General features: G+C 43.1%; 1 protein-coding gene across 3 annotated transcripts; it reads left to right on the forward strand.

The window, feature by feature from the left end:
- The first annotated feature begins 6,876 nt into the window (after positions 1–6,876).
- Positions 6,877–26,671, forward strand: UBL7 (ubiquitin like 7). Of its 3 annotated transcripts, none has more exons than XM_023500765.2 (11): positions 6,877–7,238; positions 8,012–8,224; positions 9,037–9,156; positions 12,745–12,827; positions 13,633–13,717; positions 15,435–15,492; positions 19,632–19,765; positions 20,033–20,082; positions 20,408–20,575; positions 21,226–21,348; positions 25,021–26,671. In XM_023500765.2, exons 2-11 carry the CDS (start codon positions 8,041–8,043, stop codon positions 25,156–25,158), a joined length of 1,143 nt encoding a protein of 380 aa, XP_023356533.1. In that variant the 5' UTR covers positions 6,877–7,238; positions 8,012–8,040; the 3' UTR covers positions 25,159–26,671. The 3 variants fall into 3 exon arrangements, with proteins under 3 accessions (XP_023356533.1, XP_003755020.1, XP_012401482.1); XM_003754972.4 differs by lacking the exon at positions 6,877–7,238 and adding an exon at positions 7,245–7,423; XM_012546028.3 differs by lacking the exon at positions 6,877–7,238 and adding an exon at positions 7,262–7,474.
- The last annotated feature ends 666 nt before the right edge of the window (positions 26,672–27,337 follow it).

The raw sequence follows: 27,337 nt of genomic DNA on the forward strand, positions 1-27,337 counted from the left end.
TTGGAGATATATTTATATAAACCACTATCTGGACCTAGTTAAATAAAGTGGATTTGTAGGCGTTTTTTTTTCAAATAGAAATAGTGAGTTTGTGAGGTCTTTGAGCAGAGGCTCAATGATCCTTATATGTTGTAGTCAATCAATTGACTAACATTTAAACATGTACTAAACATGAACTGTGTGGCAAGAGGTTTTCCTTATTTATGGGGGTAAAGGCTAGATGATGTGATATACAAAATATATTCCCTCTTCACCTCTCTTAGATTTGATTGATTGCCACTAATGACCCTTCCAACCTTAAAATTCTTGGCAACTGTGATTTCATTTAATAAGGGGGAAGTAAGTGGTATTAGACTGCAGCTGGTGATGAGTAGATTAACTTTAATGCCAAGGAAGAAAACCAAATTCTTTTTTAGTTTGCAGAGAAAATGCCAGCCAGAATGTGGAATTTGGGATGTGTTACATTCCAGGGACTGGTTATATTTCTTTCCAAAGTGAAATCAACTGTAGCCAGATTGGAACAATTAAGTCTAGACAAGTTATATAATCACATTAATCTTAAATCAACTTTTATGGCCATTATAATCGTCAAGGAGGAAATAGAATTTTCCTTTAAAGGATGAAAGAAAAAATCACTTGGTATTTAGGAAAGAGGTGAGCCATTGAACCTAGCCTAACCTGCTGAGCAACAGCAAATATGGTGATTTCAGAACCTGAAAATCATGAGTGCTCAGTTTCTAGATTGCTACTCTGTACTGACTCACATTTTCACTGTAGATAGCTCGGGAGTAATCATTAAAACCTTATCCAGTCAACTCTCAGGTCTCAGTTTCTTCCTCTGTGGCCTTATTTGGTTAGATTTCAGGGCCCTTTTTAAAAGCCTGACATGCTTTATACAAATACAAATACAAGAAATACAAAGTATCTCTATAGTGCCTTAATTTACTGGAAGTAGAGCAGGGCATGCTTGTAATCTTTCTCCTGACCTTCATTCTTAAATCTTTCCAATTGGCTCTGGAGCATCTTGAACTGGACTTTCTGTAGACATCTTAAACTTATTATATGCAAAATGAAATTCATTATTCCTCCATATAACATCTTCCTTCTTCCTAATTTTCCTATTTCTAATATTCTTTATTACTATTTTCCTAGTCACTCAGGCTCAAAATCTAAATGTTATCTTTGACTTCTCATTTTTTTTCACCCCATATTCTATCTATTGCCAAGTTCTTCACAACATCTCTTGAATAATGTCCTCTTTCTTCCTCTCAAACTACCATCACCCAGGTGTAGGTCCTCATTACCCCACACCTGGACTATTGCGGTAAATTGCTGGTTGGTTTCCCTGTTTCAAATCTTTCCTTACTCCAATATATTCTCCTCTCACCTGCCAAATTGATCTTCCTAAAGAACAAGTCTGACCATGTCACCTCCCCTTCCCTTTAATAAAGTAATGGCTCCCTCTTATTTCCAGGATCGGTCCTCCAGTCTTCTTACACTGTATTCACCTTCATGAACTCTGCAATCCAGTGACTCTGCACCTTGCTATTCCTCACACATGATACTCCATTTCCTTGAACATTTTTACTGGCTCTCCTCCATGGCCAGAATTCTTTTGTCTCCACGTCTCTACCTCCTAGTTTAACTTCTTTAGAATCTCACTGAAATCTTCATTTGCACAAAGTTTTTCTCTGTCCTTTTTAATTCTAACACGTTCTTTCTGAAATTATCTCCAACTTATTCTGTATATATCTTGTTTGTACATAGTTGTTTGCATGTTGTTTCCTCCATTAGGTTATCAACTCCTTGATAGCAGAGACTCTTTTGCTTTTTTAAAATTTTTTTGTTATCCTCAGCATTTAGGGATACATTCAACATCCATTTTTAGGTTCAGAAATTCAACCGCACAAGAACAAGATGGGGGAGTCCTGGCTAAACAACAGTCCATATGTAAGGCCTGGAACACAAATTAAATATGAGTCAAGAATATAATATGGCAGCCAAAAATGCTAATATGATTTTAGGCTGTATCAATAGAAACACAATATTCAGAAGTAATGTGATATAGTGGAAAGAGTGATGAATTTGGAGTCTGATTACTCCAAAAGGAAAAAAAGGAAAAAAGGAAACAAGCACTTATTAAATAGCTAAGTTTCTGGAACTTTACTAAGTACTTTACAAGTTATCTCATTGATTATCACTACAACCCTGTGAGGTAAGCATTGCTATTCCTATTTTAAAGCTAAGAAAACTAAGACAGAAGTTAAGCCACTAGCCTAGGGTCACACAGCTGTGTTTAGAGGCTAGATTTAAACTCAGGTCTTCTATATTTAGCTAGTCTTTATCACTTACTACTACTATCTGTGTGACTGAGGACAAGTAATTTAACTGTCTTATACAATTCTGGATTTTCTAAGATGAGGAACCTGGTGTGTAACAATAGAACATAGATAAGGTTATATGTGGTTTTCTTTTTGAATATTTTATTTTTCCCCAATTACATGTAAAAACAATTTTAAGCATTCATTTAAAAATGAGTTCCAAATTATCTTCCTTTCCCATTCCCCTCCCCCAAATTGTAAGCAATTTGATATTGGTTATACATGTACAATCATGTAAAACAAATTTCCAAATTATTCTTGTTATAAAGAAAATACCAGCCTCCCCCCCCCCAAAAAAAAGCCTATCATGAAAAAAATAAAGTGAAAAATAATATGTTTCTATCTGCATTCAGTCTCCTATCAGTTCTTTCTCTGGAGATGGATAGCATTTTTCATTATGAGTCCTTTGGAATAATCTTGCATCATTGTATTGCTGATGGCGAAGTCATTCACTGTTCTTTGTTATAAAATATTGCTGTTACTGTATACAATATTTTCTTGGTTCTGCCCACTTCACTTTGTTTTAGTTCATATTAAGTCTTTCTAGGTTTTTCTGAATTCATCATGCTTGTCATTTCTTATAGTCAATATTGGTTTTCTAATTTAATATGCAGCTTGTGGGAATGTTGATGTACGGTTTAGTGATCACATTTCCCATTTTAGTTGGACATCACTAATCTAGAAAACCTTCCAGATCTAAAGAAACCCAGGATCCCCTGATATTATCATAGTACTCTCCCCATTAGAACATATCTGGAATATTATATTAATTCTGTGTCTTGTAAAAGAGATTGGATTTGTTTATCTTAGCCCCAGAGGGCAGAACCAGGAACTCAGGGCGGAAGTTATAGACAAATTCCAAATTGACATAAAGAAAAGCTTCCTAACAATTACAGCATTTCAAAAATTAAAACAGACCTCTAGTATAATGAGTTCTCCATTACTGGATGTTTTCGTTTCTATTGAAATAAGAGTTGGGCTAGATGACCTCTGCTGAGATTTTATGATTTATTCTAAGAATGTACTCTGAAAGAAGGCAACAGGAAATCTTCAAAGCCCTCTACTAGTTCCTAAGTTACAGAAAGGCCTAAAAAATTACATTCTGGAGATTAAATAAAATACTTGATATTTCTATAACATTGTAATAACTTGTGGGTAAATAGCAGTTGCTTCTGTTTTGGCCAGAAATCCTGAGTCTTCCACTTCCAGACTGATTTTTTTTTTTTTTTTTGAGTAGATAAAAACCATTCTCTCATTTCTTACCTAGCCTTAATTACTAAGTGAGGCATCTGTCTTAGTCAAACTGAGACATGGAAAAGAACTTAAAAAAATAAAAAAGGTTAAGGTGTTGGGGCAGCTAGGTAGTGTAGTGGATAGAGCACCAGCCCTGAAGGCAGGAGGACCTGATTCAAATCTGATCTTGGACACAACACTTTCTAGCTGTGTGACCCTGGGCAAGCCACTTAATCCCAATTGCCTCAATAACAACAAAAAAAGTCAAGGTCTCCCACTGCATCCAGAGTCATCTCCAGGTGTCCTGAGCTATATTTTGCCAGTTGGACTTAGATGGCTCTGGAAGAGAATGAGGTTGGTGATTGCACCAACTTAAATCCCCAATTCACTTTCTAGTCATAACATCACCTTCCTGATATCATGGTCCTCTTTAAGAGCAAAGGACAAACAACAAGAATTTGTGTGAATAAAATATACGGACATGAAAAAGAAGAGATTAATGGAAAATTTATTTGTATCACTATGCAATGTTATATAAATACAATGTAGCTCTTTAAGACCTTCTATTGGTTAAAATGACAGTTTTCTCCCTTAAAAGGCTTCAGATTGGGGCAGGTAGGTGGTGCCATGGATAGAGCACCAGCCCTGAAGTCAGGAGGATCTGAGTTCAAATCCAGCCTCAGACACTTAACACTTCCTAGGTATGGGCACTTAACCCCACTTGCCTTAGCCAAAAAAAAAAAAAAAAAAAAAAAAAAAAAAAAGGCTTCAGATTGCAGAGTCAGACAGAAGTTGAAATAATACATGAGATAAAGGAACAAGAACACTGAGAAAGGAGTGTTTGTAGGTTTGGAGGACATTGAGAAGATCAACTGGGCTATATAGTGGGATATACCTCTTCTGAGTAATAGAATGTAAAATTGGAGATACAGATTGGAAATAGACTATGAGGGTGGGACAGGAAGATTTAAAGATTTAAAGATTTCCTATGACTGAGGAGCTACATCAGTGAGAAGGGGAAGTGACCTCATAAAACTGATCTTTTAGAAAGATGACTCTGCAGGATGGATCAGAAGAGATGGATCTGGAGGCAGGAGAGTCAGTTAAGAGGCACCACCCCAATGTGAGGACAAGAACTGGAACTGAAGTGATAACAGCAGTGGAAATGGAGCAAGGAAAATGTCTGGTGATTCTCTTTCCTGATGCTGTACCATGTGGTACAGAACTTTGGACTGGAGGTAGAGGACCTGGGTCACAATAAGCCCTCTAATATTTACTGTGATCTTAGATAAATTTCTTGACTGTTAAAACTCATTTCCTCAGCTAAACATATCTTGTATCTATCCTCTTCTTTTTACTTACACAGCTACCACCTTTGGTTCACACTTTCAACACCTTTTGCCTGGAAAACTTAAATAGCCTCTTAATTGACATACTTCCAATCTATTCTCCAATCTGTCTTCTACATAGCTGCCAACATAACACTCCTAAAGCATAGCGTGTCATCACTCCCCAGCTTAAGAATTTTAAGGGTTGGCCTGTTGCCTTCAGGACAAAATATAAACTCCTTATTCAGGTTGGTATTTAAAGACCACCACAGTTTGGTGGTTTGGCTCCAACCTATCTTTCCAGACTAATTTCACATTACTTCCCTACATGCACTCCTCTTTCCAGTTAAAATTGACCTATTTCCTTACCCCTAATTGCTAACTGTTTTTGCCTCCATTTTATTATATAGGTTGTCCCTACAAGTTTAGGAGATACTTTTTTTTTCAAGATTTAGTTTCTGTTCTACCTCTTATATTCTTTGTGACACAGAAAAACTATTAAACAAAACAGTGACTACAGTGACTCCGTCACAAGTGTGTATTATATTCTGCACCCACTGCTCCTCACTTGTCTGTTTTAACACCCATGCCCTGAAACTAAGAATGGTCATGGCTTCTTTGTTAATGCTGATTGATTCTATATGTCATTCTGGGTTTTCTTTACTATACCATCTCATACAAGTCTTCCCATGTTTCTCTGAATTCTTTGGTCTTCTTTCCTTAACAGGGCAAAACTATTTTTTTGTTAACATATCACAACTCACCTGTTTGTTCTGGGTATCAACAGGGCACCCACTATTTTCAGATTTTCCTATGCTACATTTTCCATGTTTAAAGAATATATGGGGCAAAGAATTGGAAAATGAGTAGATGTCCATCAATTGGGGAATAGCTCAATAAGTTATGGCATATGAAAGTAACAGAATGTTATTATTCTATAAAAAAAGATGAACAAGCTAATTTAGAAAGTCCTGGAGAGATTTACACAAACTAATGCTGAGTGAAACAAGCAGAACCAGGAATACATCGTACACAGTAACAGCAAGATTGTGCAGTGATTAGTGAAAGACTTGGTTCTTCTCGGCGGTTCCATGATCCAAGGTATTTCCAATAAACTTTGGATAGAAAACCGCCATTTGTGTCCAGAGAAAGAACTATGGAGACTGAACGTCAATCAGTTAACTAGTGGTACATTCATTTTCTTTGGGGTGTTTCCCTTTTGTTCTCATTTTTCTCAACCAACAGATTCATAAAGAAATGTGTATTAAAAAACAAAGAAAACGTATGGGATGGGGGTGGGAGTCCTCCCCGGATTTGTTTCGGGTTGTTGACAAAAGCCTTGTTTTTCATTTTCAAAGGCGATTGATGGTATCACCAAAAGGCCACTAGGATGACAAGGTCTCTAGTGGGCTCTGTTCCTCAGAGGTTCTGGGGTGGAGAGAACCAAACAAACGTCCTAAAGAGAGCCCTTAGGGGTTTGCACCCAGGAGGTAGGAGAAGGCGCTAATGGAGCTTATACCATGGTTACTGCCGCCTTCCCTTTCCAAGAGGACCAAGGACATCGTGGGCACCGGCTTGTGGGTGGCTTGGATTTAAGTGAAGCAGAGTGGCCCAAAGCCTCCAAGAAGCCTCTCTCTCTCTCTTTCTGTCTCTCTCTCTGTCTGTCTGTCTCTCTCTGTCTCTGTCTCTGTCTGTCTCTCTCTCTGTGTCTCTGTGTCTGTCTGTCTCTAGAGATGGAAGGGGCATCAGAGGCCATTTATTCCAAAGTCCCCATTTCACAGATGATGAAACTGAGGGCCGGGCACTGGCTGCAGGTCACGAGGACCTGCAATATTCCCTCCCCATCTCCAGGGGGCGCCTCGCCCCCTCTGAGTTAGGACCACCCAGGCGCTGATCTCGCGAGAACCCGGGCGAAGGTTACGTGAGACCCTCCTTTCCCTCCTCTTCCCCTCCCCCGCTCCCACTCCTCTCCATTTCCTCCTCGCCCTTGCTCTGGGCCTTCGAGCTACGCGAGGACCCGCGGACGGCGTCTCGATCCTCAACCCGGCTCAGTGCGACCCAGTTGGGGCCCGTCTCCTCGTCCTGCCTTTCCTCCCCGGTTTCTCCCTTCGCCTTCCCCCCCCTCAGCCCTTCTCCAGGCCCTCGAGCCTGCCAGCTTCAAACGGACGCGCGTAGGGGCCATCCCGGCCCCACCCTCTGGGAGCGACCACGCTCGCGGCCGTGCTCGTGCCCCAGACTGCGCGCGGGTGACCCAGAAGAAGAGGAGGAGAGAGAGGAGGAGGAGCCCCGAATCCGAGTGAGCATGCGTACAACGTATTCTTGAGCGGGCTGGCTGGGAGAGCGGAGGGGTGGGTGGATGGACGCTGGCATAAGTAGGATAAGCAGAAAAATTGGGGGGAATGGGAGGAGAGACGGGGACGTAGAAAACTGCAATTCCCAGCATGCAACGCGGAGCTTCCGGCTTCCGGTGTGAGGGGCAGAGTGAGTGTTTACCCCGGCGGCTCTGCGGGCCGGGATCTTTCCGCGGGACGGGTGAGGGGACGGGCCCCGGGTGGGTTCGGGCCCTGCGCTTTGGGGCCCATTTTCCGCCGTGACACGGATGACAGTTCCCATACTTCTCCGCTCTCACCCCGTTTGGCTTCCGGGGCGTAGGGCCTACGTCGCGGGGGAGTCTTTGACCTCGATTCCCGGGACGGAGGATGGAGCCGGGCCTGGGGCGGGAAGAGAGGCCCGGGGCCCCGGCATGACCTCTGGGCCTCGCCCAGCCCAGAATCCCGTCCCCCAGGGCGGGATCTCAATAAGAAAGAGGTGCCCTTTGCAGGCTGTTCTGTCCCGAGGTCACCACTCATTAAGCCCCTGCTGTGTGCCGAGCACGGGGGAAGGTGCAAAGGTCGGCCCGGCTTTGCTCTGACCACGTGCGGGCCAGGTGTCCCGACTCAGGGCGGCGGGTCCTGGAAGTGACGTCATAATGCCGGTCCGGTGGGCTGACGCGGGGACGCCTCCGGGGGCAGGTTGGAGGCTCCCTCGGGCCTCGGAGGCTCGTGAGTGGCAGAGTTTGCTCTCTTCCAGGGAGGAAGAGAGAACGAGAAAGAGAGAGGATGTCTCTCTCGGACTGGCACCTCGCGGTGAAGCTGGCCGACCAGCCCCTGGCCCCCAAGTCCATTCTGCGCTTGCCGGAGACGGAGCTGGGCGACTACTCGCTCGGCGCCTACAGCATCTCCTTCCTGAAGCAGCTCATTGCCGGCAAGCTGCAGGAGTCGGTCCCGGACCCGGAGCTGATCGGTGAGCCCCGGGCAGCTGTGCGGGCCTCTCGGAACGTCAGAGGAGAGCATGGGGGCCGAGGCCCCGCGGCGCGGGGAGAACTGGAGATCGGCGGCCTTTGTCCGCAGTCCCGCAAAGGAAGCGTCAGCCCCGCGGAGCTTTATCCTCCCTTAACGGGAAGGGCGGGCAGCCTCCGTGCCTGTGCCGGCATCGCATTGGGTTTGTGCTTTGGTCAAGAGCCAGAGCCAGGGTCTGCAAGGCATCCCTCTCGGTGCGGTGGACAAAGGTCATACACGCTGCCCAGGCCACCCAAACGCACTTATGAACAGTAAGACTTAGGGTGTCGCTTTGTAAACCCAGACCCAGGCACAGTTAGAGTCTCGAGATTTGGAGCAGAGAGTGTTCCGGGGCCTTAATTTGATAGGTGAGCGAAGTGAAGCTCAGACGGGGCAGGGACTTGTCCACCGTCACCTGGGTAGAAAGCAGCAGAGCCAGAATTCGAACTGTCGTATTTTGGCTAATTCCAATTTCAAATACAAATCCAGAGCCCATTTTCATAACAGCATGTTGTTCCTTTTGGGATCTCAGTCATAAGTCAGTTAAAGAATTTGTAGGCAGAGAAATAGTCAACAAGCACACCTCTTAAAGGACCAGGCATGTCAGCTGACGGGCGAACACTTTATTAACATTTCATTTTGAAATTGAAATTTTCATCCTATCCCTCTTTTCTTTGCCATGTGGATAAAATGAAGTAGTGTCAGCTGATGTAGCTTGTTTGGAAGTATCTTAAATTCTGATCTTTTAAGTGAAAACCACGGATCCTTCTGTTTCAGATCTAATCTATTGTGGGCGAAAGTTAAAGGATGAACAGACTCTTGATTTCTATGGTATCCAGCCTGGGTCCACAGTCCATGTTTTGCGAAAGTCATGGCCGGAACCAGATCAGAAAGCAGGTGAGAGTGGTTGGTGGTCTCATTTAGACAGAAATTGTATCTTTCAAGGGAAGGAAAATGCTATGAGTTGATGGGGTCAAGACCTAGGGATATCACTTAATGAAATTGTTACAAGAATTATCTATTATTTACTTCTGAATTTCCCATCACTGAATAAGACAGCATTGACTTTTTCTTTTTGTAACATCAGTCCCTTTTTGCATTTCTATCATTTCTAGCCTCTTGGATAAGAATGTACTTGACATTTTAAATCAATTTACAAAATTTTAAATGCCTGCTATGTGATAAGTGCTGGGGATACACGAAAAATTACAAGTCAGGAAAAACATATTCAAAGTAATGGGGGGGCGGGATTAGAAGGGAATTACCAACATCTGGGGTGGGGGGAGGGGATCAGGACAGGTCTCTTGGAGGAGATGGTGCTTGAGCTGAGCTTGAATGGACCTGGGGACTTGAAGTGGCAGTGAGGAGGGAGCAAGTTCCAGGCATGTGAAACAGCTTGTGCAGAAACACACAAGTGGGAAAAGGCATACCGTGGATGGAGAACAAGTAGATTAGTTTGACAGGAATTTATTTCTGATTTAGTGTTTTTGTGTTTGGTGCTCATTACAAAAAAAAAAGAAAATATTGACACATTTTTTGAACTCTTAAATAACTATGCTTTTTTAAAAAAAGTATTGATAAACATAATTTGCCTAGAGACTACATCTGTCAGCCTCATTGGCTTTTGAGTGGCAGAGTTTACTGTCTTCAAGGGAGGAAGAGAGAGCGAGAAAGAGAGAGGATGTCCCTTGGACTGGCACCTCATGGTGAAGTTGGCCGACCAGCCTTTGGCCCCCAAGTCCATTCTGTGCTTGCCAGAGATGGAGCTGGTTGATTCACATTATCAATCCAATGACATTGGATTTGTAGATGCTGTAGAACTAGAACTAGGATATATTGAGGATTTATTTACCTTAAGGTTAGAAAATCCTGGGCCTCAAGAAGGCTTTGTCTAAAAATGAACACATTTTACAGGTACTTTTTGACACCGTTTCACAGTACTAAGAGCAGTGCATGGTTATTAGTTTGAAATTTATAGTGAATCATTACTCTCTGCAGGCAGTTAATCAATACACATTGTTTTTGCAAACTTGTTTATTTTTATGAACATTTCTCAGTCTCAATACCGTCTCTTTCAAAAATGAATGTCTCATTTTGGATTTTAAGTCCATCACATCTCTGGCAAGAAGTGGGTGGTATGATTCATCTTTAGTCCCTTTGGCTGGTTAAGGATTGCATTAATTAGAGTTTAGAAGTTGTTTAATGTTGCTGTGGTATAAATCATCACCTAAATTTGTCTTATATAACCCTGCACATCAGATTATAGAGGCTGTCCCAGCTTCCTTGGAAAACCACCTATTTTGTCATTCGTAAGGGTACAATAATATTCCATTCCATACATATATTGCCATTTGTTTAGCCATTTCCTAATATGTGGACATTTTCTTAGTTTCCAGTTTTTGATTATGAAGCTGATATTGTACTTATTTATCCATTTTATCTTTTTTTGATCTCTGTGGTATAGGCTAAATAATGGCATAGTTGTATCAAGGGATACACACATTTTAATAAGTTTAAGGGCATGGATCCGAATTGTTCTCCAGAATGGCCGAGCCATTTCACAGGCCTAGTAGCAGTGTGTTCCTTAATGGTTCCATTTTCCTTGAATTTCCTCCAACATTCAACAAGCAGCTAAGATGCACATACCACATGCTGTGCACTTTGATCCCTGGAGATACAAGAACAAAAAATGAAACAATCCCTACTCCAAAGGAGCTGTCTGAATGTGAGAATCTCTGCTTTCACAAACACATGTATGAAATCAGATTGAGCAAGTTGTGAAAACAAACTCCTTGTCATATCTCCTTTCAACGGACTATATTAAAGTATGATCCCCATCCTTTTTTTTTTTTTTTCCTGATTGTAGACTTTTATACCTCAACAATAATTTTTTTCCATGCCCCAATTGATAAGTGATCAAAAGATATGATCTATATCCAAAGATCTATAAATTCATGCATATCCTTTGATCTAACAATACCACTAGCAGGCATGAATACCAAAAGAGATTTAAAAAAAAAAAAAGGAAAATAACATATATCTACAAAAAATATTTATAGCAGCTCTTGGGGCAAAAAATTGGAAAATGAGAAGATGCCCATCAATTGGGGAATGGCTGGATAAATTGTGGTATGTGTTTGTGATGGAATATTATTGTTCTATGAGAAATGAACAAGGTGCTCTCAGGAAAAAAACTGGCAAGTCCTCCCTGAACTCGAGCAAAGTGAAATGTACTGTATGTAAAGTAATAGCAATGTTTTGGGATGACCAGCTATAAATGACTTTGTTGTTCTCAGCAGTACAATGATCCACAACTTTTCTGAAGAATTTCTGATGAAAACTGCTATCCATACCCAGAAAAGAAACTGATTGTATCTGAATACAAATTGAAGCATTTCTCTCTTTGTCTCTCTCTTTTTTTTTTTTTTTAACTATTTTTCTTGAAGGGTGTGTGTGTGTTAGGATGGGAGATCTGTTTTCTTTCACAATATGACTTAAGGAAATGTTTTGCATAACTTCACATGTGCTTTCTTAATTGGGAATGAAGATAAGGGAGAAAATCTGGAACTCAAAAGTTTTAAAAACATGTAAAAATTGTTTTAAATTGGGGGAAAACACAAGTTAAGACATTAAAGATAAATTTTATTTTATTATTATTATTATTATTTTTGATGAGGCATTTGGGGTTAAGTGATTTGCCTAGGGTCAAAAAATTTATTTATTCTTTAAATGCAAATGGAGTTCCCCATTTAGGAGGGAAACCATTCCTGTTGTGCACTTAGGTGCAAAAATGCTTGCTTTTTTTGTCAAGCCCTCAAAGCCAAAGGTCTAATGAATTTGCTAATGTTATATTTAGAGGGTAGAATATTTCTCACCCTCTAAGTGGAAAAAAAAAAAAAAAAAACAGTTAGCATTGTTTTTAAACCATTAGTTATATTACTTAGAGCTTGAAATGGCCTGTATTGGGGGATTGTTTCTATGCTTGCTGCAGAGGAGACAAAGCCTTGAGCAGTTGGGGGAGTGTCTTCTGATAAGTGTCTCTTTTCTTGTCTTAATATCCCTAGCTACCAAATCTTAAAAGGATTTTTGTCATAAATGGCTCTTATGTGCTGCTAGTAGATGACTGTTTTCCTCGTTCTTTAAAAGAGGCATCTGCTTTATTGGTTGGTAATGGGGAAATGACTCTGATCTCCACACCTCCCCTCCCTTTGTAGAACCAAGCCATCTGTACAGAGGTCAGGAGGGCCAAGAATCATAAGATGGATAACACCATGTGGACTTGCATGTAGGAGGGCAAGAAAGTAACCAGGGATGAGACTAGACCTTGAAGCCCCAGCCTGACCTGGGGGAGGTGGTGTGGAACTAGCACATGGCAGCCATCTCATCCAGGCCCTCCCTCTTCTCAAGGGAGGATGCCCTTCTCTAAACTTGTGTGGGCCCTCTTCTGCTGGCTCTCATCTGTCTGTTGGAACCTCTTGCCTCTAGAGCCTGTGGACAAGGTGGCTGCCCAGAGGGAGTTCCGGGTGTTGCACACTGCCTTGCATAGCAGTCCTGCCTACCGAGATGCAGTAAGTATGAGGTGTAGACCCAAATCTAGCATTTCTTATTGTTTGGTTACCAGGAACATAGGACAGGGTCTGAAAGGGATTGGATTATCTGGGAACTGTTGTCATAGCAACCAAGACGTCCTTGGGGTGTTCTTGGCATGTCTTTGGGCATCAGGGGATCCTTTGTATTTCTGAGAGGGGCCTGGGTACAGTTAGGTAGAGCATTAATGACATAGTGCCAGTCTTGATTCATTGAAACAACTATGTGTCTCCAAGACAAAAGCCCAGGTCTTTGTTTTTTACTTTACTTTATTATTTTGACTGAATAAATTGCTTCAGCCCTCTGAGACTCATTTTTTAAAAAATCTGTGCAACAGCTCTAATCCTTCCTGCCAGGTAGATTAACAGAATTAAATCTAAAGACCTCACCATATGTAAAGGTTCTACACCATATGTAGAAATGGACAATTTTAGCTGGTGATGGGTTGAAAAGGAATTCTGGTATGCATGAGGCTTTTGTCCTTGGGCACTTGTTCTCAGACTTCCTTATCATGAGGGGAGGTATCAGTGTGGAGGCAGGGATGGAGGAACCAATATAGTCATGCTGTCCTTATTGTTTGTTTCTCCTCCTTCAACCTTTTGTTTCTCTTTGAAAAAAGGGAAAGCTCCAGCTAATATTCAAGGGATTACCTGGGCCCTTGTTCCAATGATTTGATTATATACTTTATTGTAATTCCCACTTGTAAAGAGCAAGATCCCTCGAAGTTTCTCCTCCTACAAGGTGGTGGTGTTTGCTGATTAGTTTGGGCTGTCTTCTTTTTGACAGGTCTTTAAGATGCTAGGGAATAAAGAATCCTTGGATCAGATCATTGTAGCCACCCCAGGCCTCAGCAGTGATCCCATTGCACTGGGTAAGTGCTGTAAAAATCCTCAGATGGTTGTGAAAATTGAGAGTTCTTTTAAATCTCTGTTGACTCTATCATGGGACCAAAGTGGGTAGAGTGGGACTTGGATTCATGTGCTAGCTACATCAGACCCATACTGTGTGATCTCTAGCACAAATCTCTCTGAGGGATTCTGAGCCTCCATGTCCTCATTTATAAAGGTAGGAGAGCCTTTGCATCTTTCTCCCTTGGTGCTATCATCAGCATTGTCTTCATGGCTACTGTAGCGGCTAGAACCCTTCTTAAGTCTCTCTCCAGCAGATGGTGATCTTACAGTCTTCCCCCCAGCACATCCCAGAAATACTGTCTCTTGTCCTCATGTCCAGAGGAACTGGTGGACAATCCTACTTGCCAAGGCTAACTGCCGCCTCTTCTGCCCCTACGGGTTCTTCCACTGTCTTGTTTCATGAAGCTCCCCATTGTTTATCAACTTTTTCATATCTTCCTCATTATTAATGCCTTCTCTGCTTAGAAATCCATTGGGTTCTCTCCTTTTCAAAATAAAGTAAAACTGCTGTTCCTTGATCCCTCTGTCCCCTTGAGCTCTGGCTTCTGATTTCCCTTCACTACAGTCATTTAACAGGCCTTTATATGGAGAGCCGCAGGCACTTCATGCTCCTTGTTCCTCACTACTCATTCTTCAACCCCTGCAATTTGGCTTTAGTTGGTTCCCATTCCTTTCCCAAAATTGCTTTCTGCAAGGTCACTGTTTGGACAAATAGTCAAAGGATGGGAGCAGATAATTCTTAAAAGATAAATTACACAACCATATGCTCCAGATCACTAAATAATAAGTGAAATACCAATGAAACAACTGTGAAGTTGTACCCAGAAAACCGGTAAAGATCAATATTGTGAGCTGTGGGAGAACACATGTTATTCTTGTACAGAGGGTTCTTTTGGGGGTTTGGGTTGTGTGGTCTTCCATGTTGAAGTTCTATGATTCTTTAGAATGTCTCATTCTAATGTCCCAGGTTATTGGGAAAGGCTTTCCTGAGGAGGTAACAGCCCAGAATGAGACCTGGATTGTGTGGACACATGACTTGGCTTGATAGTACAAGGTCTTACACAGAGTCAGTGTTCAATTTTTTTTGTTTCTTGGTATTTTTTTTAAATGACATTTTATTCTTTTTTCCCTGCTGGCTCCCTAATTATAAGTAAAAACAATTAAAAAATTGAGTTCCATAATCTTTCCCTCCATGTCTCCTCCTTCTACTCTTTCTCCCCAAGATATAATTAGTAGGTTGATGTAGGTTATAGTTATGGATCCTTTCTGGAGCCACTTCTTGAAGTATAGGTCAACCTTGTTCATGGCAGTCTATTTCCAGCTCACATGCCTTTGTATGAGAGGTCCTTCTGTGATAGCAGTGCTTCCCTCCCTTTTCCTCTTGGAACTCTTCAGTTCCCTTGAGATTTGTAGGCCTTGGACACTTGACACCAGCTGTGCAGCTTTGGGCAAATCACTTAAAGAAAAGAAGGTGAAGGATTAAACTGCTGGGAGGGGAGCTACTCTGCCATGTAGGTTCTTATGCCTTGTGAGTGCCCAAGGGCTCTCTATTGAATGGAGCCTGCAGGCCTCCAGGCTCTCTATTTAGAATGTTTGGGAACCCATTTCCTTAGAACCCCCTAGAACTCCCATCCTTTCCCTTCTTGATCTCTGATATATTTTCTGGGTCTCTTCCAGGAGTGCTTCAGGATAAGGATCTCTTCTCCGTCTTCGCTGATCCCAGCATGCTGGATACGTAAGTGTCCCATGGCCTATGTGGCCAAGCACTTGCTCCAAGTCCGTTCTCTCGCAGAAAAACCCTTGAACTTCTCTGGGTGCAAGTGGGTGAGAAGAGATGAGATTCTGAGTGGGAAGGGCCTAGAGAAGGTCAGGACTACTGGGAGTGGGGGGTGGGTGCTGAAAACTCATTTCTGGGAAGGCCAGGAAGGTAACTTGGAAACACTCAGGGAGACAAGGGGCAGGGTCCTGGGGATAGTCCAGTGACTTTTTAATTCCTCCATGAAGATGAGATGGCAGAGGGATGGAGCTTTGGACTTGGAATCAGGGAAGACTTGAATTAAAATTCCTTCTCAAATGCTCTGTAGCTGTGTGACTCTGGGCAAGTCAGTCAGCCTCAGTTTCCTCAGCTGCAAAGTGGATTATAATACCTGTGTCCCCCAGTTGTTATGAGGGTCAAAAAGATTTATTATTATATAGGTGCTAGCTATTGTTATTATTACCAGTTCTAGGACTGACACGGTAAAATGAGGGTAACTCTTGAGTCTCCTGCATATAAGGTTGGAACTGATCCCTTCACAGCAGGAGGATGGAGGAGAAGGGAAATGAGATATACTACTGTGGAAGCCTTTGGGCATCCTTGGGTTCAGTGATAATTGGGCCATAGCAGGAAAGAGAGGCAGACCAGAACAATTTAGGATTCTTTGGTCCATGTTTCAGGTCAAAGATTTGGGAGTTCAAGATGTTTTATAGGGTGGGCAGGAGTTCTGTGTAGGGGGGGCTTATTACTTTGCTATTATCGAGATCATAGTGGGGGAGACACCAGGCAGCCAATAAACTGGGAGTTTCTATTTTAGCATGTTCTGAAGAGAAAAGTTCCCCCAAATGGACAGGGTGAAATGCCATGGAATAGAGGGATAAAGGATGTGGCTGAAGAATAGGCAGCTTGTTGCGGAGTGCTTGGCACAAAGCAGGCACTTAGCAAGTGCTTGTTGTTGACTAGTTGATCAGGAAAAGGGTGATTTTTTCCTCCCAATCTACATAAAATTACTGTTTTAGTTGATGGTGTAGTTGGTGAGTTGCCAGGCCTAGAGTCAGGAAGCCCTGAGTTAAAATCTAACTGCAGACTCTTGAGCCGTGTTATCCTGAGTTAGGTTATTTAATTCTGTTCCTTGTTTAGTTAGCTGCATATGGGGGACAGAAGCAGTCTCTTTCAGAAGGGTTTGGATGGGGCGATGTTTGTAAAGTGCTTAGCACAAGGCCTGGCTCCCCCAAAGCACTAAGTACTCACTCCCTTCCCTTCTCCTTCTGTGTATTAGGAGACTGAACAGCCTTGTCTTTTCCAAGGTCTTGAAGTCTTCCCAGCCCAGCTCACAGCCTGTGGACTGGCCAACTAAAGCCAGGGTTTGGGACACATCCGTCATCCCCAGAGTTGGGCTGGGCAGCTCTGATTTGGGATTGTCTGTCCCAGCCCAACGTGAGGGGGAGTGAAATGTGACTGCCAAAAGTTCCTTCTGCCAGGGGCTCTGGGCTGGACTCCTAGCAGGAAACTAAGGCTAGATTAGGCAGCAAAGTGGATTGTGTCTGTCCTCATGAAATCTGTTAGCAGAGGCTTAGTCAGGGTGTTATATGTCTGTTAGTCCGGTGCTGTGCCAGGCACAGGGATGTGCAAGGCGGCCCTGCCCTGGGTATTTGAAGCAAATGCTTCACTTGGTGACAGATGCCCCTGGTTGGACCCACCTGACACCAGGAAGTGTTCAGAGAGAACAGAGGAGGGAGAAAAATGGGTGTCTGAAGGGTGAAGAGCATCAGAAGAGCAGCCCTTCTGCCTCCCCCTCTCAAACCCAGAGCCTATTCTTCCTCCTCTCCGTGCCCTCTCCCCAGGCTGTCATCCCTGCATTAGCTACACTCTCCTTCTCCATAGACAGCATTTGGTAACCCAACTCACCTGGTTTTCACTCTTGGTCCTTATATTGCCTGAATTGCCTTGCCATGCTTCAGCCTTGGATCCCCCTCCCGCCATCTACTTACTGCCTTTGCTCTTCCATGTGTGCTGCTGAATGAACCTGGAGAAAATGACTGGCTTGTCTACAGATATTGTTTTATAGCAGCAGCTTTTCCAAACCTTTTTGTTCCCTCCCATGATTTTCTCTCCTCTCATTCTTAGCTGACAACCTTGCCTCATTTTACTGAAGAAGTTAAAGCCATTTGCCGAGAGCTCCCTCTCCTCCCTTCCTCTGAACCAGAATGGAGTCGCAAATGCTGTTGTATTTTGACTAAGAACCCAACTGCCCAATTGAGATAGTTCTTCCCTGAAGTTCTTCCAAAATATCTTCTGCTGGATATTTATTATACTTCAAATATTTGTGGGTTCCGTCCCTCCAAAACCCGTTCAGAGGCTTCTCTGGTGTCAATCTGAGGGAAGCCAGGAAGAGCTCAGACAAGGACTATATTCTCTCCCATCTTGGCTCTGACCCCCCCCCCCCCCCCCCCCCCCCCCCCCCCCCCCCCCCCCCCCCCCCCCCCCCCCCCCCCCTTCTCTGAACTTCCTCATCTCACATCCCTCTTGTCTCCCATTATCTCCTTCTTCTTTCCTCCCTCTTCCTTTTGTGACTAAACTCCTTGAGAAGATTAACTGTACTGGCTGACTCCCCTTCTTTTCACTTTTTTTTTTTTTTTTTAAATAGTCTTGTTTCTGAATTCATTCAGCCAGAAAAGACCTCTCCACAGTTATTGATGATCTCTATAAACCATGGCTCAATCCTAGGCCTTTTCTTAGTCTTCACCCTTGATCTCTTTGCAGTCGTTGACGCTGTCAGTCCTCCACTTTGGCTTTTCTCTGAGTGTCTGTGGCACTACTTTATCGGCTTCTCCCCCTGTCTGTCTAACAGCAACTCTTGGTGACTGTCCCGGGGGGTGGGGGGGGGGTGGGGCTCTGTTCTGTATGCTTCTTTCTCCATATGCTGTTTCACTTATTGGTGATCTTGCCGCGTCCCAACTGTTGTCTCGATAGTTGCAATTCTGAAATCTCCTTATCCGACTGTAACTTCTCCCTTGTTGTTCAGTCTCCAGTGCCCTTTAGATCTCTCAAACCGGATGTCCGGTAGACATCTTAAACTCTACATTCCAAAACTAAACACGTTATTTTTTGCCTTGAATCCTTCCCCCTTCCTAGTTTCTCCATTAATGTCAAGAGCACTGCATCCTCCCCGTCAGCCAGGCTCACCATCTGTGTGTCTTCCTCAGCTCCTCGTTGGTTTTTTCCTCTCACTATCTTGGCGTCTGCTTCCTTCTCTCCTTTGACACGGCCACTCCCTGGGCGCAGACCCCTGCTGCTTGGCCTCCCTCCTCCAAGTGTTTGCTCACTCCAGTCCAACCTCCATTTAACTGACATTGATCTTCCCAACGAACAGGTCCGACCATAGTTTCCCCCAGTTCAGTAAACACCTTTGGCTCCTTCCCATAGGATCAAATCTAGAATTCTCTGCTTGGCATTTAGAGCCCTTTCCAGTCTTCTCCCCCTTGTTCTGGCCTCTGGGATCCAGGGACACTAGCCTCCTTGCTGCTCCTTGCCCACAATGCTTCATTTCTGTCCTCTGGATGCTTCTTCCAGCTCTTGCCCTTGCCCAGAATGCTCCCTCCACAGAGCTGCTCCGGTCCTCCCTGGCTTCCTTTAGTCTCAGCCACGACCTCGCCATGTGCCAGAAGGTGCACGCCTCAGGCCTATGCCTTCCCTCCTTGCCTCTTTCCAGGTTAGCCTGTGAGCGCTTGTTTGTGCGGAGCTGCAGTTTGTCTCTCCTGGAGGACGCAGTTCTCTGCATCCCTGCTGCTCAGCACAGTGCGTGGCACATAGGGAAAGCGCAGTAAATGAGTGCCTGAGGAAAGTTTGTTTCAGTTTGGGTCTCTGCTGTGCTGAGGGGTATGGTCAGGGGAGTTTCATACTGTTTTAGACCCATAGAAAACTCCGTTGCAATAGAGAAAGAGGGAGGGTGATAAGCAGGACAAACCTGCTGCCGAAAACTCCAGATGGCAGGTGGTTTAAGGGGCACCGCCTGTGTTGGACTGAGCCTTGGCCAAAGACTCGAGCCACTTTGCTGTAGGAGCTTGCATGCTTCAGCCTCTAGGTCACCTGACTGTTTCTTAATGTCCTTATCCCAGGCTGGTCCCAGCTCACCCTGCTCTAGTCAATGCCATCATCCTGGTTTTGCATTCAGTGGCGGGTAGCACTCCACTCCCAGTGGCAGAGGCTTCTTCTCGCAACCTGCCTTCCAGTTCCTACAGGGACATGCCAGGTGAGCAAGCTGCCTTTTGGGAAATCAGAAGCCTTCCATGTTATTGGGACAGGGACTGACACCCCACAGGGCTTCTGTATGTTGCTGGGGTGGGGGAGTGGCTTTTGGGAACACTCAGCTTGAGTCAGTGAAATGCATCTGTCCCGTAATTTTCCAGAGACAGAATGAAGTACAAATTTGCTGCTAGAGAGTAACTTAAAATGAATTTTGGAACTGAGTCTGTGGCTCTCTGCTGTTCTCACTGAAATCTCTTCTCCCCTGGACCAGGTGGCTTCCTGTTTGAAGGACTTTCTGATGATGAAGACGACTTTCATCCAGTAAGTTATCCCCGCTGCCTGCTGTTAGGTACAATAGCATATTCTGGGAGCAAGCCCTTCACAGAGCCCCCCAGATGAGAGTGGGTTCTTTTATTATCACAGCCCTGTGGCTCATCTCAGGTCCTTTTCCTTTTTTCTGACTTTAATAGATTTGAGTTCTGTTGCCTAAGGAGACCTTCAGACAAATCCTGCTTTTGCATTAGGGGCTACTTCTTGTGTCTTTTGCCAGAATGGGGAGCTCCCCCCCAAAAGTTTTATGTGGCATAAATTACACTTGTTCAGCTTACCTACGGACCCTTATTCTGATTCTTGTTTTCTCTACCAGAGCACAAGGTCCACGCCCTCCAGCAGCACATCTAGCTCACGCCCAGCATCCCTGGGATATAGTGGAGCGGCTGGCCCTCGACCCATCACACAGAGTGAGCTGGCCACAGCCCTCGCCCTGGCTAGCACCCCGGAAAGCAGCTCTCACACCCCTACCCCTGGCACTCAGGTAAGGGCAAAAGGGCAGGCCCTGAGGAAAGTGGAGCCCTCCTGTGCAGGACATTTTCATTTGCTGATGCCAGAAAGTTTCATCTTGATGGAGGTGTGCCACCTCTCTCCTGAGGTTTGATAATGGTAGCACATTGTTCCTGCTGCTCACACATGAATCCTGCTTTAATGACTAAGAACCTAAGAAAATCACACTCCCAAGATGCTCCTGTGATTTCTCCAGCTTTTTAAAATAGAGTTAAGGGATCCTAGAGCTGGAAGGGACTCTGAAGTCCTGTCCAGCCATTTCTACTCTTGGGATCACTAATGTACTGTTTTTGACAGATGCTTACATAGCCTTTGCTAGTGACAGCTTCTTTTCTAGAAGCTTACTAGAGAGGGTATTGACTCAAAGTAGAAGTTAGGGCCCAACAAGATCCCAAGATGTGAGAAGGGATTCAGAGGATCTTTCTCCCCCAGGTGGAGAACATTATGGGCTACTTCCTTTTGAGCAAAGATATGTGTATACCCTGTTGGATAGCAGGGGAGCAATAGAGCAGATAAGAATTATAGTAGGTGATTTGGGGACTAGGGAAGAAGGCAATTTATTGGGGAAGCAGATAAATGTTGAGATTTCTTCAAGGAGGTCACTGACAACTGATTTGCTTTCAGGGTCACTCTTCAGGCACTTCTCCAATGTCCACCAGTGTCCAGTCAGGTACCCCCATTACTAATGATCTCTTCAGTCAGGCACTCCAGCATGCCCTGCAGGCCTCGGGTCAGCCAAACCTCCAGGTAAGTCCTTCAGCACTATCCCACCTAAAGAGGTGAGCTTTTAGTGGGTGCACCTCTTGTGGCGTCTCAGAGTGAAAAGGGACCTTAGTGATGATCATTTCGAAACCTTAGCTGATGCAGATTCTCTCTGAAGCATGTCCATCTAGCCTTTGGTTGCTTGTTTTCAGAGCATCCTAGAGCATCTTCCTCTCAGCTGGAATTTGTTTCATTCTAGCGTCCATGTCCTGTTCCTGGTTTTGCCCTCCAGGATCACACATAAAAAAAAAATCTAATCTCTTTTGTGAATTTAAGTTTTCGTTGAGTCTTCTTCTTTGGGATAAATATCCCTAATCCTTTTAGCAGTTTGTGTCACCTATTTTAGTTCATTTATTATCTGGGTCATCCTTCTGCAGATGTGCTCATCCAAATGTGAGACATAATACTTTGTCATAGCCTGACTGGTGGATAATTCCCTAGTATCCTTAACATTACAGCCCAAGACCATTTTGGCATTTTTGCCAGTCAAAATATACTCTTCCATGGCACTACATTTTAGAGAGCGACTTGAGCACATTTGGGTTCATCCATTTAAAAATCTATGTATTTATGCTGTCTTCAGCTTTCTATTTTGTCCATAATAATATCATGTGAAACTGTAAATGCTGTGCTAAAATTTAAGTCAACTTCATCCACAAGTAGCATTCCCTTTTACCCCCAAGTGTAGTCCCACTATCAAAGAAGATGAAATCGGTGTCCCATCATTGTTCTTGGTAATCTTCTGATGGTTCCTTGTGTAATCATGAAGAATCTACCTACTTTCCCTTTTGAAACATGGGCAGCTCATTTATCTGCTTGTTTTCTGTCTTGGTATCTGATTTTTAAAGATTACCAGCAGTCAGAGTAATATCATCTGGAAGATCTTACGACAGAGTGACACGAGTTTGGTAGAGCAGTTCCATGTTCTCTAGCTCTCTTGATTTTAGTTTCCTCTTAAATTTTTTTTTTTTAATGCTATCTTAATTGTGGAAATATGTATAGAAGAATTGCACATGTTTAATATATATGGATGACTTACCATCTAAGGGACGGGCAATGGGGGTAAGGAAGGGAAAAAAATTCAGAACACAAGGTTTTGCAAGGATGAATGTTCAAAATTATCTATGCATATGTTTTGGAAATAAGAAGCTTTAATAAAAAAAAATAATTGCTACCTTGGGGTAGCTAGATGGTGTAGTGGATAGAGCACCAACTGTGGAGTCAGGGGAACCTGGATTCAAATCTGGCCTCAGACACTTAACACTTCCTAGCTGTGTGACCCCCTTGGGCAAATCCCTTAACCCAAATTGCCTTTCCTCCCCCCAAGTAAGTAAAATAAAAATTACTATCTTCTGTTCTTCTGTCTGCCTTTTTCAGTATATCTATCCCCTTTTCTCTTCCCAGAGAGCTATCTCTTACAATAAACAATCAAAAGGATAAAAAAAAAAAAATAGTTCAACAAAACTAACTTATCAGAACAGTTTGTCATGATGTGCACCCCAGTTTCACACCTTGACAGATGGACTGGTGGTGGTAGGAGATTCTTGTTCCATATCTGTTTTAGAGCTAGGGCTGATAGATACTGTTTTGCAACATTGAATTTTTATTAATTAATTGTTAGGATGTGATTTGAGTTGTTGCTGTTCTTTCCATTTCTGTAGTTGGAGTCATTGTATATACATAGTTTTCTTGGTTCTACTTACGTTGCATTTCACTTCCTCAGCCCTGTCTATTTGATACTTTTCAACTAAAGAGAATTACTGTAGACAAAAGATGAAATCAAAATAGGCAAGGAGTAGTTTTGCTATCTTTTTAGTTGTTGATTAATATAAGTCATCCTCTTTAAGCAATGGCATTGGTGTCTTCTTATTGACCTTAGTATAGATTTAAAATAAGATGAAACCAACTGCCAGGCATCAACTCCTACCCCTTATCCAAAGTCATGGTAGCACTTTTTGTGATAGCAGAAAATTAGAAACAAAATAGTTGCGCACTGATTTGTGAATGGATAAATAACTTATGGGTAATATATTAAAAGCAATTTTATTGAACCAAAAGAAATGATGAGCATGCTGCATTTAGAGAAGCATGGGAAGGGGGAAGCTAGAGAGCATCAGCCCTGAATTCAGGAGGACCTAAGTTCAAATCTGGTTTCAGACACTTTAACACTTCCTAGCTGTGTGACCCTGGGCAAGTCACTTAAGTCCAATTGTCTCAGGAAAAAAGAAAGAAAGAGAGAAGCATAGGAGGATTTGTGTTAATTAATGAAGAGTAAAGTCAGACAGCCAAGAAGACAGTGTACATAATGACCACAACAGTGTAAATGGAAAGAACAAATAACCAAAATTGAGTTTTGCATGTCTATAAGCACTGAGTCGTCATTGGAAATGGAGATAGTATAAAAACACAAGTTATTAGTTTAAAATATTCTTAAAACTACACATACAATCCTTAAATTGTCATCACTGGTTTTTCTAAAGGCATTTTGGTCCATCCTCCTCTTTTATGTTCTTCTGTGTAACTTAAAGCTCTTCACTGCTCAGCCCCTTTCTGCCTTTCTAGTCTTTAACATTCTTTTCTATGGTTATGGCCAACTGGCTGTTCACACATTGTGCCCCACTTCCCACCTTTGCACTGACTATCCCCCATGCCTAAGACCATCTCCCTCTGTACTCCTGCTTCTTGAAATCTCTGATTTCTTTTTAGACTTCCCTAAGACTGAAGTTCTTCCTCTGGGTAGGAAGCCTGTCCTACTTCTCTGTGAGCTCCCTCTCTCCAGGGCTACTTTTTTTCTATTTAATGTATATTTTGTATTTGTTTCCCTTATTGGAATATAAGCTGCTTGAGGGCATAGAATACTTTGTTTTTCTCTTTATATTCCCAGTCCTGAATCCACTTGTCTGGTACACTGGAGGTGTTTAATAAAAGCGTATTGATCAATTTCTTTCTTAGTCATACTTTTCTATTTCCATTTTCAGAGATAAATCTTTTTGAAATCTGACTTTATTGGATTTCAGTTACATCAGTCATTCTCTTGTCTCCTCTGTCTTCATTGGGATCATTTGCTTTTTTCATCATTAGAAATCCTCCACATTCTCTTTTAGATTCTTTCCAAAGCCATAGAATCATCATTGTTTTTTTCTTTGAACTTTTAAAAAATCGGTTTCAATTCTAGAGAATATGTCGATGTTAACATTTCTGATGGTTGTTAAGACTAGTGTGACTTTCTTTTGTGATTCCCATTGATTTCATTTCACAAACTTGGTTGATTAGAATAAAGTTCTGCCTTTCAAGAGATTACTTGTGAGCAAAACAAAGAATTTGTTAAAAGCTCAGTTTTTAGCAAAATATGATTTCTAGTGGATATTTAGATTGTTGAAAAGTCCTCTTGACATCTGAAGTGTTTTCTTCTCCCATTTTCTTTCCATCTTTCTAAGTTCAGTTCCAGTGGCTCTTCCTTTGCTTTTATGTCAAATGGATGTCTCCATCACACTTTGTGCCTTGCCGCATTCTCTATGAAAGCTTTGTTGTCTTCTCTCTTTCCATATCTTCAGGCAGAAATAGCCCTGTTACATTTTTTATCTTCAATACTTAGTGAAGTCTTAATTAATAAAAGTTGACTTGTTTACAGTGGCTAATTATCTTGTCTTCCCACAGAGCCAGTGGCAGCCTCAGCTACAGCAACTCCGAGACATGGGCATCCATGATGATGAGCTGAGCCTCCGAGCTCTCCAGGCAACTGGGGGGGACATCCAGGCAGCCCTGGAGCTCATCTTTGCCGGAGGGGCTCCTTGACCCCTGTTTTTAGTATACGGGCCAGTTGGGATGCTGTAAAGATAAGATGGCTGTGAAGGTCCTGGGACCAACATATTTCCCCAATACACTTTATGTGGAAACCCGCTTGCATGTTGTAAAGCCTCCGTGGTCCGAATGGGGGAAATGTGTGACATGAAACAGGAGCGATCTGCCTGATCCTGCCACCCTGGGACATAATGGATACATAATGGGACTTTGGCGTTGGTTCTGGAAAGTTTTTGGACTCGAGCCCCTAGAGCATCATGGGCCAGTTCTGCAGGCCCCATTCTCTGTTTATGGGGAGGGGATTGCCTCAGAGGTGTTCAGGGATGAGTATCTGAGGTATCTATTCCCTAAGAGGCCCCAGACCTGACAGTGGGGGAGAAGCGTTCTTCTCACTTAACAGAAAATTTTTTTTTAAGTCCTATAGCTATTTGGAAATCCCATAGTCAGGAGTTTACCCTGTGAATTTAGCACATATCACAACTTCAGAATATTCTAGGTTAATCAGTTTGTGAGTTGCTCATGGGGTTTCAGGGAAAGAAAATTGGAATAGGACTTCCCCAGGTCTTTCCCACAAAGGGTTCGGAATTTGGCAGCTGTTTATCCCCTTTAGTGCTCCCCTCCCTCCTCTGACAACTCTTGGGCCCTTCTGTGTTCTACCCTGAGACATAAGCATGAGAGAGAGTCGGGGGACTGAATGACAGAACCTGGATTTGGACCCTGGCCCACAGACCACACCCAAGTTATATCACCTCTCTGAATGTGAATCATCCCTACACTGTCTGTCCCCAGGGTCATCAGGCCCTAAAAGCCTTCTCTACATAAGGAGCTAATGGGATTAACTATAAGGTCAGCCAGCCTCTCTGGGGTGCTGAATGGCTTAGGCACTGAGCCTTCCAAGAAGCCTTTTTCTCAAGGAATGGCCAGGCTAGACTGGAAGGCCCAAACATGATCATGGAAAATGTTAGATAAATTGTAATTAGGAAGACAAATCTGCTTCAGGGACCCAGGGTTAAATCCAGTGTCCAGTCAGAGTAGAGTGCTGTTGGCTCTTCTATAACACCCCCAACATGTGGCCATTTGGCCTTTTCTTAAAAGCTTCCCAAAGTAGGCCCTTCCACTTTGGAACAGTTTGACTTTGAGAGCTCTCAGCCAAAATCTCCCTCCCTAAAACTGTCTCTTTTTTCTAGGTCCTACTCTGGACCAATCAAAATAAGTTCTTTTATGACTTGATCACCCTTGATGTGTGACAACAGCTTGTGTCCACCATGGTTTTTTCTAAGAGTCCTGCATCCCTTCTATAGATCCTTACAGGCTCTTGTCTGAAGGCCCTTCCTAAGCCTGGCTTCCCTGCTCTGTGTATGCACTTTGGATTATGCTCCATGGGCCTACCAGCTTTTCCTGGTTCTTGGTTTCCTGCATGATTTGTGAAGAGGAGGGCCATGAAAACTCCTTTTCTCTGTCCATTGTGGTTTACTTGTTATGTCAATTAAAGGAAATCTATAACTCATTAATGTTGTACAGCTGAAGTGATGTAGATTTCCCCCATTGCCACCTCCCCTTAGTTAACACATAAGGGTATTTGAGCTGGAGCGAACAGGTACAGAAATTCCCAGAGCTCTCAGTAGTCTGGGCAAGGCAGTCATATTGGAAAAGCTGTATGTCTTTGTGGTGGAAACAAAAAAGCAGGAAGGTCTGTGTTTGTCCATTTCCCTTTTCCCCCAACAATTGCTTGTTTGTTGTGGGGACAGATGCTGGCTTAGCACCAGGAGGTGACTCATTGTCTTCTTGGCAGATTATACATCAAAGACTTCCATTCCATATCTCTCACGCCAGAGGCTGCTTTAAGCAAAGATACTTGGCAGGCTTGGGCAGCTTCTTTTGTAACCTCATACTTTGAGAAATGGCGTTTTTGGAACTGGCCAGAATTGGTTAAACGTGTTACAAAGGCCGAGATAAGAGGTTGTTCATAGCTTTTGTCCATGTGGCATTTTATAATTATGTAGAGCTTAGCATGTGTTCTCATTTGATCCCCAGTAATTTTGAGGTAATTAATGCACGCATTGCCCTTGTTTTGCAAATAGAGAAACTGAGGCTCATAGAGGTAAATTTGCTTAAGATAACAGAACTGATTTGTGTTTTTCAGGATTGAGACCACAGTCCTGCTAGCACATCA

The sequence above is a fragment of the Sarcophilus harrisii genome, chromosome 2 (assembly GCF_902635505.1).
Source record: "Sarcophilus harrisii chromosome 2, mSarHar1.11, whole genome shotgun sequence".
NCBI lineage: Eukaryota > Metazoa > Chordata > Mammalia > Dasyuromorphia > Dasyuridae > Sarcophilus > Sarcophilus harrisii.

Excerpts from the sequence above, each read along its gene's own strand:
- UBL7 (XM_012546028.3), top strand. The coding sequence starts at position 7,384 with ATGCAACGCGGAGCTTCCGGCTTCCGGTGTGAGGGGCAGAGTGAGTGT. Across the intron at positions 8,225-9,036 it reads CCCGGACCCGGAGCTGATCG|ATCTAATCTATTGTGGGCGA; the intron begins GTGAGCCCCGGG and ends CTTCTGTTTCAG. Across the intron at positions 13,718-15,434 it reads CAGTGATCCCATTGCACTGG|GAGTGCTTCAGGATAAGGAT; the intron begins GTAAGTGCTGTA and ends GGTCTCTTCCAG.